Genomic DNA, 12508 nt, shown 5'->3' with positions numbered 1-12508 from the left:
GGATCCAGTGTCCTTTTCTGGTTTCTTGGGGGAACTGCATGAACACAGTACACATACGTATATGCAGGTAAAATACCCATACATGTTAAATAAAACTAAAGACTTAAAAGAAAGAATACTGTTTTTTTTTTTTTTCTTCAAAATATTGTGAGTAAACTGGGCATGGTGGCCCACAGCTGTAGACTCAGCTCTCAGGATGCTTAGGAGGGAGAACTTCTTGGAGAATGACTCTGAGCTCAGCCTGGACATAGTAAGGAATTGCCTTACAAACTACATGATCACTGATCTCAGTCAGACAGGGGTAGTTTATTGAACATAGTCCCCAGAACTGGTTGTCCAGGGCCATGGTCCTGATTCTGGAACTGAAACATGATCCTGAGTTAAGATCTTAAAGGGTTTTTAAGCCCCAAATTCACAAACATCTGTGCCTTTGCAATCAGGATTTAGGGGTAGGGGATTTCCTTAGAAACATGTCTTTGTTGTACACTTATCCTATACTCATTGGTTGAGATATTCAGCTGTGGCAGGGGACTTGCCTTGTCTAATATTCATGTCCTAACTTGTCAACCAGGATGTCAGTTACCCACATACATGTCTCTTTCTGCCAAGTAGGATGTCAGTTCCCAGGGAGATCTTGGGAACTTAAACTTTACTCAACTACTACTCAAAATGTGAGTTTTATTCCAGATAGTTTCTAATATTGGTGCAGGTGTCTCTCTTACGTTGGGGTCCATTCCAGGGACAGCTTATACCATAAAAGCTAATACACAGGTGCAGGAAGTGCTGTTGGGTGGTCGGTTCCCGTTGAAGCTTGTTGTAGGTCACTATACAAAACAGACTTACTGACTTCTACCGTGATTGGTTTCCCAGGGCACAGAACATAACAAAATATGTAATCAGTCTTGGCATTAGAAAGTTTCCTAGTAGTCGGATGGTGGTGGCGCACGCCTTTAATCCCAGCACTTGGGAGGCAGAGGCAGGCGAATTTCTGAGTTCCAGGCCAAGTTCCAGGACAGTCAAGGCTACACAGAGAAACCCTGTCTCAAAAAAACTAAAAAAAAAAAAAAAAAAAAAAGGTTTCCTAGTACCAGCAGAAATATATGAGAAAGTTTCCATCTAATGGCAGGCTGGCCAGGTAACAGTTACCTAGGCCTTCACATTCCATCTAGGCCTTAATATTTTACCTAGGTCCTAACAGTAAAAACTTGTCTCAGATGATTAGTGACTGAACTTAGAGACATAAATTCACACTATGCTTCCCTTCCAGAAGATTCAATAAGAAGGTAATGCATTTAAAAAGTGTTAAAAAGAAAAAAAAAAAACATGGCTGTCTTCATATTGTACAATCAAGACAAAATGTAGAATAGTATTTTAATTGTGTACACGGGTGTGGCTTTGTGCAGGTGTTTACCGGGGAGAAGCTGGAGTTAGAGACAGTTGTGAGCCATTGGACATTGGTGCTGGAAATCAAATGATGTGGCCTGCAAGAACAGCCCGTACTCTACTTATTTATTTATTTATTTATTTACTTATTTATTTATTTTTGAGACAAGGTTTTTCTGTGTAGTCCTGGCTGTCCTGGAACTCACTCTATAGACCAGGCTGGCCTCCACCTGCCTCTGCCTCCAGAGAGCTGGGATTAAAGGCGTGTGCCACCACTGCCCATCTAACAGTCCATACTTAATTGGGGAGCAATCCTCCAACCCAACATTGCTAGCTTTAACCCTAAGCCTCAATCAGGAGGACTGCATACTTTAGGGCAGTCTGGGCCACATAGTCAAACTATGTTGAAAACACAACAAGACACAAGAATGTTGGCGGGGTGACAGAAAAGTGAGTTTATTCTATACACTGTCTGCATCTGTGATTTTAATATGAGAATCATAGTGGTTATCAACAATTGGTCAGATACCTTTTTTTTTTTTTTTTAATATATATACATTACACCCTGGATTCTGACCTAGTGAACCCTGGGTTCAGTTTTCATCTCCCATCTCTTTCTTGATCCAGTCAACATAATTCAGTATCTTGGTGTAGAAGCCGTATCCCTCGCCACACCCAATGCCCCAGGATACGATGCCTGTAGCCACCCAGATATCGCGGTTGCGGTCCCTGACTGCAAAAGCACTCCCACTGTCCCCCTGGCAGGCGTCATGCTTTTGAGTTGGGTCCCCAGAACAGAACATATTTTGAGAAAATACATCATTACTATTTTTAATCCGGAGCCATCTCTGGCATGCCTCTCGATCAGCTACAGGCAGTGGGACAAACCTGAGATCGTAATCTAGCTTACCTTCTGTTACCCCGAAGCCGCTGACATAACCCATGAGGCCTTTGTCATAGAAGGTCTCATTGTCTGGGAGACAGATGGGGAGGAGGTTGGGACCCAGTGTGACACTGTTTTCCAGCTCCAGTAGGGCAATGTCCCCTTCAAAATTGTTAGGTTCATCTTGGCGGTAGTCTGGGTGTATGATGACCCTACGGACTGGGTGATGTCCCAATATTTCGATCTGTTCCAAGCTTGTGTGGCCCAGGAAAACATCTATTTTGGGGTTGTCGTCGTTTTCTTTGTTGTGTTCTTTGGGGTAGATGGTGTGGGCTGCTGTGAGGATCCAGCGGTCTCCCAGCAGGGCCCCACCCCCTCGCCCGTGGATATTGGTGTATGCCTGCCAGGGGAAGTTGCCCGGACTGGCTTTCTTCCCTCCGATGATACGCTGCTTCTGTGTCACAGGGTTGACAGGCTTCCCACATACTGCAGAGTGACAGGTTGAGAACTAGTCAGCCGCAGGTCCCGCCCCTTCTTCCCTCTTTTGTTCAGCTCCTCCCTCACCTCTGCTGCACTTGACTCTTTTCCCACTTCCCCTCCCTCCCTTAGCCTCTATCTCTCTGTCTTTCTCTTCCTGTTGCCATAGTCCATTCTTCGGCCTATTCTTGCTCAACTCTCCTTGTTCTTACTAATTCCTTCCGGGAATATCTCTTGACTTTTCTCTCCGACCCCTTGTCTGGGTGAGCACTAGACCATCTGGACCAGTTTAGATTCTCTGTACCTCTTTCTTTTCTCCTAGGACACTCACTCTCCCTTTTCCTTCCTCCTCGCCGGTGTTTCACTTGGAGCTAAGGCATCACCTTACTTGATCTTTCTCTGTACCATGCTCTTTCTCAAGATACTGCAAACAACATCTGGGGTCATCCACCCTTTACCTGGCAGACACCGGGGCATTTTCTCTCCTTCCTCTTCGTTCTTCCAAATGCCTTGGGCTGTGCAGGTATATATCCCTGAGGATCAAAAGAGTTAGTGTCAAGGCTGGAGGTGGTGGGCCAGAAAAGCAGGCAGCAGAGGCCATTGGACACTGAGGTTGTTATCCAGGGAGCTGGAGAAAGGAGCCACCACAGTCAGGGATCAAAATGAACTGCTTTAAAACTCTATGGATATATAAAAATGTTGAGACTCCATACACATATTTTGTGCTATTGTTGAGTGAAAAAAAATCAGAACACTTAGCTATCTATACTGGAGGCGATGCCCACTTGTAAAAACAAGCGCCTGGAAAGAAGCCACCTGAGCTGAGCAGTGATGGCGTCTTGGTAGAGGATCGCAGGTGATAAAGCCATGGCTTCCTCTCTGTATATCTCTTGCCAGGGTTTATTGTAGAGAACAGGCTGACCTTAAATTTGCTATATAGCCCAGGCTGGCTCTGAATTCTCCATCCTCAGCTGTAGTCACCCAAATGCTGGTATTCCAGGAGTGCAGGACCACACCCAGCAATAGCTACATCTTCTGGTTGCTGACACTCTGCCCTGTTGGTTATCTGTATTATTTCGTTTAAATATGGTGACACTTTCAAGCATGTATTACCTTCACTTTTAAAATGAAATTAAGATTAAGCCCTTCCTTCCCTTCCTCCCTCCCTCCTTCCTTCCCTCCCTCTTTCCCTCCTTCCTTCCTTCCCTCCTTCCTTCCTTCCCTCCCTCCTTCCTTCCCTCCTTTCTTCCTTCCCTCTTTCCTTCCCTCCCTCCCTCCCTCCTTCCTTCCTTCCTTCCTTCCTCCCTTCTTTCTTCCTTCTTGAATATATAACTCAGGGACTCTCACATGGTAGGCAAGTGCATTATCACTGAGCAATATAGTCAGTCTTGTTTTTTTTTTTTTTAAATATAAAGAGAAATTTTAGTTAGATGTGGTGGCATGTGCCTGTAATCCTTGGGATATAGGGGTGGGAAGATTAGGAGTCTAAAATAATCCTTGGCTACACAGAGAGTTTGGAGAGAGACTGAGACAGAGAGAGACAGAGACCGAGACAGAGGGGGGGGAGAGGGAGAGAGAGAGAGAGAAGAAGAAGGAGGAGGAGGAGGAGGAAGAAGAGGGGGAGGAGGAAGAAGGGGGAAGAGGAGGAGGAGGAAGAAGGAGGAAGAGGAGGAGGAGAAGAGAACAGAATATTAAAGATACCAATGGGGCATGCTGGGGTATAGCTCAATGGTAAGAGTACACAATTTGAATTCTTGAGAACTCCCACCTAGGTTCAATCTCTATGACTACAATAAACCAACCAACCAGCCAATCCATAGAGGAGTTGGAGAATCATTAAATAAGCCTGAATGCAAAGGATCACAATAGTGGCAACCTGAGAGGGGGAGCATCGAGGGCGACTGTCACTGTATGTGCGGCGGTCGTGATATCTTAGTGATGGTAGAATGGGTGGTAACGGATTTATTGGTCTCGCGAATGAGTGCATATGGTGGAGACAGTGTTGACGTGTTGATGATAACAGTGATGGTGATACTGATTTTGGTAATGGTGCTGGTGATGATAATGTGTACTGGAGACTGCCGATGTTGGTGGTGGTAATATCGGTATGGTGGTGATGCTGGTGTGGCCTATGGCTTTGCTGGTGCTGGTGTTGGTTTGGTGGTGGCAATTGTTGGGTGTTGGAAGTGACGATGGTGATGATGGTGGTATTGGTGGTGTGCCAGCGGTGGCTACAGTGGTATTGTGCTGGTATGGGTGTTATCGGAGGTTAGAGCATCGTTACTGCTCGTGGTAGTATTGGTAATGGTCGTGGTGGTGAGAGGGAACTGGTGGCTTAAGAGATTTGAGTCTTTGCTTTCCATTGGCTTGGTGCTCTTTTCTTCAAACTATTAGTTTGTTTGTTTGTTTGGCATTGTAATGTAGAGTCCTTCAGCTGATACCCAGGACTCCATTGAAAAAATATCAGGTGTCCCTCAGAGCTGAAAGAGGAATAAGGATGGTGATGGGCATCAGTTCCTACCTCGCACTGCCTCGCTGCTGCCAGCTCTGGTCAACATCTTGTAATATGGTTCATGGCAGTAATATTGGACACTGGCTTCATAGGTGTTCACGTTCTTTGTGGTGATGTAGCGGAAGTCCCCATTAGACAGGCCTCGGGGCTGCCCACAGTTCTTGACTTAGAGAGAACACAGGGTTGTAAGGAAGTGGAGGACGCCTGTACAGAGACTTCAGTCGGGGCAATGAGGGGTCTCGGAGAAGTATGGTCAGTAGGACGGACACTTGCAATAGGTGGGGTAAAATTCAGTTCTGTCCGAGCCCATCAGGCCCGAGATGAGGACTAAACAGCTTTTGAGATGGGCTGTGCACTCCAAGGAACAAGCCAGGAGGCAGGACCCTTGGAGATGAGAGGTCTTTCCCCCTCCCAGCTCAAGTCTCAAGACCAAGGGATGGCTGACAGACATCCAGTTTGTGACTTACTCTTGCACCTGGGCATGGCACGATGCCATGTGCCGTCATGCTGGCAAACAGCTGTGAAGGAGAGCAGTGCCTGATTTCCCTGTTTAAGCAGAGGTTAGACATGCCGTCAGCACACAGGTCCCCCACTTCCATGCTGTACACTGAGTGTGGGAATGCGATGGCAGTTGTTTCCATCTCTTAGACCTCAGCTCCCTGACTGATGTGCCTCCTCCTCCCTCCTCCCCATTCTCCCTAGCTAGTGCTCTCAGTCCAGGGCTGCAAATGGGATTTTTGAGTTCCAAAGCAGAAAGACACAGCAAAGCTAATTGGTAGAGTCAATAATTTTCTTTTTAGATTCTTGTCTGTTTTCACTAGACTCTCTGCCCCCTCCCAAAGTGTAATAAAGGCAAGTTGGGATTGTACTTTTGTATCAAAACCAAGACTATTTTCTAGAGCAGATCCAGGCTTCTCCCTCTTCCTGAAATGTCTACCAGCCAAGGTCTCCGTCACACTCCCTCCCACATTGAAGTTTTCTTAAAGTCCAGAGCTTTCCCTAAGCTACTAGTGCTACCTGGTCCCTTTCGTAGGTATTCAACACAGTGACATGGCAGGTGAGGGGACAGCACAAAGTCAAAGAGTGGCACTCACTTGATAATATTGGAAAATATGATTTTTTTTGAGACAGTACTTTGTTATATAGCCTAGGCTGTCCTAGAATTAGCTGTGTAGCCCAGGCTGGCTTCAAATTCATGGTTCTCTTGAATGAGTTTCCTCATGAGTTCCAGGGGTAGGTGCTGCTGCCTCTGGTTATAAATAACTTATTAAGAGCAAGAATCAGATGTGTCTAAGAGGACTTGTAATCCCAGCACTCAGGAGGTAGAGTCAGGAGGATAAAGAGTTTAAACCTGGCCTGGGCTATACAGTAACACTGATTGTCACCAACCTACCAGACAACCATTCCTTCTCCCCTATCTACTTAACTCTTCTTCCTCTTCTCCTCCTCCTCCTTCTCTTCTTCCTCCTCTTCCTCTTCCTCTTCCTCCTCCTCCTCTTCTTTTTCTTCTTTTTCTCCTCTCTCTCTCTCCCTCTCTCCTCTCTCTCTTATTTTTTCTTTCTGCTTTCCGAGACAGGGTTTCTCTGTGTAGCTCTGGCTGTTCTACAACTCTCTCTATAGACCAGGCTGAACTTGAACTCACAGTGATCTACCTGCCTCTACTGGCCTCTGTGTCCTTAAGTGCTAGGAGTAAAGTCATGAGCCACCACCAGCTGGCTAAGACATCAGGTTCTTAAAAAGGCCTCTGAATGTTTCCTGTATGCAGACAAAGTAGATTCTTTTTCGTCTTCTTCTTTATAGTACCTGGCCTTGAATCTAGGGCCACCTGCACCCTAGGCAAGCCCTCTACTGCTGAGCTATATCCTCAGTCCCCTTTTTCACTTTTTTTGAGATGAGATCTTACCGAGTCACCCCAGTTGGCCTTGAACTTGCTCTGTAGCCTGAGTGGACCTTGAACTTCAGCCCCTTTGTTGTTTACTCAAATCTGAGAGCAGACAGATTGATTCTTCTAGCCTCACCCTCCATGACTCCATTTGAGACCTGCCCATCTCTTCCTCCTGGGACACCCAGAGGATCTGTCCCATCAGCCCCTGCCTCTTACCTCCATGAGCTGGTAGCCTTGTTTGCAGGTGACAATGAAGTAGTCCCGGAACTGGTACTGAGGCTGCAGATCCTGGATGATGGTGAACTCATCCAGGGCCTTGGGCTGGGGGCACTTGATGACTGTTGGTGAGGCCAGAGGGCATGCTCTTGTCAGAGTCATTGGTCCCCCCTTCCCATTTCCCTCATTACTGGCAGGTGAGGGAGGCACTTAGGTATCTTAGTTTAGTTTAGGGGGCTAGAGACAGAGCTCCAGGTCTCATGCATGTTTGACACAAGTTTCCCAGGAAGCGGAACTCCACCCTAGCCCTCTCACTTTCAGTGGTGTAGTGCAGCTTCCAGCCTCGGCTGTCCCCCGACTCATCAGTGAAGAACAGCAGATCTACTGCGTTGCTGCTGGTGTCAAGGTCTGGAGGCCTTTGCCTTCCACAGAATTCACCCAAGTTCTTCCCATTAGCGTAGATCTGATAGGAAAAGGAGTGGAGATCGTGGTTATTTCTCCAACGGGAACATTTTTTTACACAAGTCCACTTGGGTGGCCAAGGGTGACGGTAGAGATGAAATTCTACCTGGTGTATGTTTTCAGCTGCAGGTGAAAAGGGACCCCCAGGACCCATTGGCTGTTGTAGGGGAGCTATTCTAGACTTCTATGATGCTGGTCAGTCATGTGTCCCTGTCCCACACAGTCAGGGATCCCAGGAAGGGGCGGGGCCCCGGGGAGCCATGCGGGGAAAGGAAGGGGAGTGAAGTACGGCTGTACCTGGAGCTGGTCATAGGGGCAGTGTACTTGCTGGTGGTCATCAATTTCAAAAGGATCCAGGAACTTGAGGTGCACAGTGAGGCCCCTCTCCACCCGGATGCTATAGTTGCAGCGTAGATCCGGTGGATAGGGCTGAGGGTATTCCAGGCTGGAGACATAGCCCGAGGGCTCCGTGTAGAGCTCACTGCTGCACTCAGCTATAAGAGTGGAGCCAGAGGGGCCGTTAGGGTAGGGCTCTTAGGCTGGCCCAGCAAGCCTCTGCTCTGCTTTTGCCTACCCTCCTCCCCATTCCTCTGCCTCACCTTGGCAGGACTGTCCATCTTTCTGAAGCTCGTAGCCAGGACGGCAGGAACAGAAGTAGCCTCCGACATAGTTGTGACACAGGTGTTGGCATCGGGGCTGCGAATCCTCTTCCACGGAGTTGGGCTGGGATGCACATTCATCAAGGTCTGGAAGGGATCCCAGAAGGAAGGGTTATGTTCCTGTCCACAGAATTCCGGGGTCAGATGTACTACTGTTGTGCTATCCGGCCCTCTATCCAAAGGCTTGTGTGGTTCTTTCTCAAAGAGTCATGTACCAGAAGCTTGGAGACAAAGTCTGCTCCTGGCTCTTTTGCCTCTCTAAAGTTCTCTGGGAACTGCTGAGCCCAGATTGGCAGACCCCCATCTTGAGGAGAGAAATAAGGAAAGCTAGGCTTCTGGCTTCTTTGGGTTCTGTGAGGTTTGGTCTGGTGCTTTGTACTGTACTGCTAAACACTGGCTCCCAAAGTCTGGTTGCCCTCAGGGGCAAGAGAATCTTCCGATACACCAAGTGACACTGTGTACCCTTGCTCCTTAGTTTAAAATGATTGGTTGAATAAAGATACCGGCAAAAGAGAGGTAGGCTGGGCAGAAGAGAGGTAGGCAAAGCTTTGATTCCTGGACTTGGGGTCCAAGGAGGACCACGATGGAAGAGAAAGAAGGTAGAGAGAAGAGAAGAATCAGCGATCGTGAGAACTGCCCATGAGGTCTGGCCAGTCTGAGTAAGAGCAGCCCAGATGGAACACGGCAAGTCATAACTCAGGGTTACTGACAGGGAAGTAGGTATAATATCATACAGGGTAGATAAGTTCCCAGCTCGAGCGCTGGTTAAGGCTTATTATAAATATACAAGTTTTAACTGGGAACTGAATGATCAAAGGGTAAAAAACCCCCGACTGAGATTAAGAAATTACTATAACAGGGCTCAAACTTGCCCCCGACCCACTCCTGTGGCTGAGGCCAGAGGAAGGGCTGGCTGTGGGGAGCACTCACCCACAGCCTGGTAGTAGGCCAGGAAGCCCTTGTAGAACATGATGGTCCCATTCTCCTCGTTAGAGAAGTCTGTGTGAAAGGTCAGCAGCATCTTGTTTCCCTGGGATAGGAACTCCTTATTTCCTGGGGGGTTGCCCAGGGGAGAATCCAGCTGCCCACAGAACCTCCCCAGAGTTTTCTTATCAGCAGAAATCTGTTGGAGGGAGGACAATGAAGAAAAGTCCGGTTTAGGAGCCTGGTCCGGTGTGGCAGGCCAGCGAAGGTCCTCCCTGGATTGAATCATGATCCAATGTTACTATCTGTCAGATCTGGCTGCTCTGCACACCCTCAAGTGATGCTTATGGGTCCATCTCAGTCTTTCACGGAATTTTGTTTTCTTAAGGTAGGATCTTACTATGTAGGCTAGGCTAGCCTTGGTGTCATTTATTAATATCTCTGTCTCTCTGTCTCTGTCTTTCTCTCTGTACTGAGGGGCATGCTACAGGGGTGTATGTGTGGAGCACGGATGATAACTTGCAGGCGTCATGGGCTTCCTCGGGCTTGAACTCAGGGTTCTCAGGACTTTAGCCACTGAGACATCTCATCAGCTCTGCACTGTGAGTGAACCTGCCGTTCTTTTGCTTTCAAACCAACCATTGGCTAATCCTTCACCTGCCATCCTATGCCTGGTCCATCATCTCTTCCCTGTTTTCTGCCCCTGATGCCAAGGTTCCAATCTCATTTCTTTCCTTTCTGTACCCCTCTTCCCCAGGAATCCTAGTCTCCAGTCACCTTTATCGTTTCTTTGTCCCTAGAGCTTGGCTTGATCACCTTCAGTCTCTGTCATTGTCTCCCGCCTCCTTTTCCCTTCCTTCCTTCTCATCTTCCTCCTTGGTGTTTTTGATAGTGTGCTTTATTAAATACCTGTGCTTGCCCAGGCTGGTCTGGAGTGTTCTAAGTCTCCCTAGTTCTTAAGATCACAGGACTGTGTTTCCATGCCCAAGTTTTTGTTTATTTTGTTTTGCTTTTTTACTTCATTGTTTTAAAAGCCACGCTTAGCTCAGTCTCCTGATAGACCCAACTGAACATGATAGTACAAATGGTATCCAGAGGCCTCTGCCCTGGCCAGCATCACCTGGCATCTTGACAGCTTTGTCTCACAGAGTCCTTAATTTCTCCAGAGCAGAAGGTGTTCTCCTTGCTAGCTTTGCCACGGAATGCACCCCTCCCTCAATGCTGCAGACCTGTTGAGTCCTCTTGGTTGGGGAAGTGTGCAGTTTGCATGTTATCTTCTTAGCCTCCTGGCTGTGGCCTGAGTGTGATAGTGTGAGGAAGGTCATGGCTGCTTTGATCTTTACTGGATGTAGAAAGAGGAGGCCAAGAAAGAAACCCTTTGAAGGGTATAGACCAGGCGTGACCAAGGACACGTGATGCTTGCCACAGATTTCATTTCCTCGTGTTTCTGATGCAGTAGGTTGCCATACAGGGACACTGAGGCACAGCTGTTTCTTAAGGTCTTATGGTTAGCCGTCTCCTAACTCCAACACTCAATGAAATCTTCTGGAACAAACACCTCTCCCCCCTTTTCCTCATGAGTCTCTCTGAGGGCCTCAAAAGTTCATGAATACTTCCTCTACGGCACCTGAAACCCAAGGCCGGCATTTCTACAGAGCTGTACAATGATGGGGTGCGGTCATATTGTCCGGGGTATTCAGAACACAAACTTCCAGCTTTGTCACCCCTCCCCCCACATCTGACGCCTACCTTAACATAGTCATAGAAACAGCCTTCCGAAGGCTCCACATCGAACTGCCAGAAGACCAGCTTCACCCTGTACCCCGCGGGAACAGTGATCACAGTGGTTGTCTCCAAGTCACTGGGGTAAGGCTTGGGATACAGAGGAGAGGTCACCTCTCCATAGAGCTTCTGAGGGAGGTAGATGGAGCCCTCCACCCCATAGAACAGGGTCACCAGGAGGGCCAAGAGCCGCCTGTCAAAAGAGAGAGGGGGAGTGTTGGTGGGGCTGGAGGACCAAGGGTGTTGTGTGGCATCCTTGTCATTTGGGCTGTGGTAGGCAGGAACGGGATGACTAAACTGCCCAGTTCTTCCCCCATGCCAGTTCTAGACTTCATTAGAGGGACCGTGAATGGGGGCAGCGGCAGCCTCTGCAGCTGCTACATCTGTGTCCCTCCTAGGTCAGTGCCCGGTCCAGCGGTCACCGGGCTCTATCGCACTTCCCAGCCCCAGCCCCTGAGCTGCCTCCTCTGCCCTTCTCTTTCATTTCCTTTTCTTCCTGGGGTAGGAATGGCTTGGGACCAGCTATCTGAGGGTGAAGTTTTCCAGTTATGGCTCTGCAAAGTTCCCTGGGAGAAACCCTTCATGGTGTCTGAGAAACACATGTGGGGGGATTCTCTCCTTACTCAAAGAGTTCCCTCCCCTCAGTGTTCCCTTGCTATGAACCCAGAGTCAAGAAAGAAGAGGCTGCCTCAGCCTGTCTAAGAGTCTGGACCCTGGGAAGACGGCTGAGGAGTGACTGTCCCTGAGAAGTATGTGCTCTGGAGATGGGACTATAGGAAGGAGGGTATTATGTTCCTGTTTTTTTCCCTTTTTTCCTTTCCTCTCCTCTCCTTTCCTTTTCTTCTTCTTCGTTTTTAATAATATGGGAGCATGTTTGCCTCCTATGCCCAACTCCTCTCTCCTCCCTTGGTACCCATTAGCCTTACTCACATGTCTCAGGGCCAGTTTGCTTTGAGTCCTCAGTTCTCCTGACGGAGTCTTCAGGCACTGTAAGTTGAAGAAGGGAGTGGGCATGCAGGGGAGGGAAGGCCTGTGGCAGCGGAGGGGGTGACCATTCCCGGAGGAATGTTGCAGGGAATGAACCATTTGCATAAACAACAAAAAAAAACAATCTGAGTTCCCAGTTTAGTTTTGGTTTTGAAATCCCTGTTGCTTGCTGGTGCCATCTGGTGGTCTACATGAGGAATGGCTGAGGAGATAGGATCTGAACTTTTATGGACCGGAAAACATTTGGTTTGGAAGGTCAGACTCTGTGGTCTCTAAATCGGATTAACATTTTTCTGGGAGACTTTCCCGGAGGCTGCTAGTTGCCCTTGATTCCAGGA

The 12508-nt window shown here is 48.1% G+C and overlaps 1 protein-coding gene across 1 annotated transcript; it reads right to left on the bottom strand.

Moving 5' to 3' along the window:
- Positions 1–1814: 1814 nt before the first annotated feature.
- Positions 1815–12508, bottom strand: C1r (complement C1r). The gene is made up of 11 exons (XM_031383341.1): positions 12114–12508; positions 11151–11376; positions 9408–9600; positions 8418–8564; positions 8116–8312; positions 7672–7819; positions 7357–7478; positions 5723–5801; positions 5265–5420; positions 3202–3276; positions 1815–2752 (listed from the first exon to the last, which is right to left on the bottom strand). Coding segments are annotated over exons 1-11 (2121 nt in total). The 5' UTR covers positions 12116–12508; the 3' UTR covers positions 1815–1976.

Source organism: Mastomys coucha, unplaced genomic scaffold (genome assembly GCF_008632895.1).
Source record: "Mastomys coucha isolate ucsf_1 unplaced genomic scaffold, UCSF_Mcou_1 pScaffold20, whole genome shotgun sequence".
Taxonomy (NCBI): Eukaryota; Metazoa; Chordata; class Mammalia; order Rodentia; family Muridae; genus Mastomys; species Mastomys coucha.
This window is presented reverse-complemented; position numbering and strand designations above follow the sequence as displayed.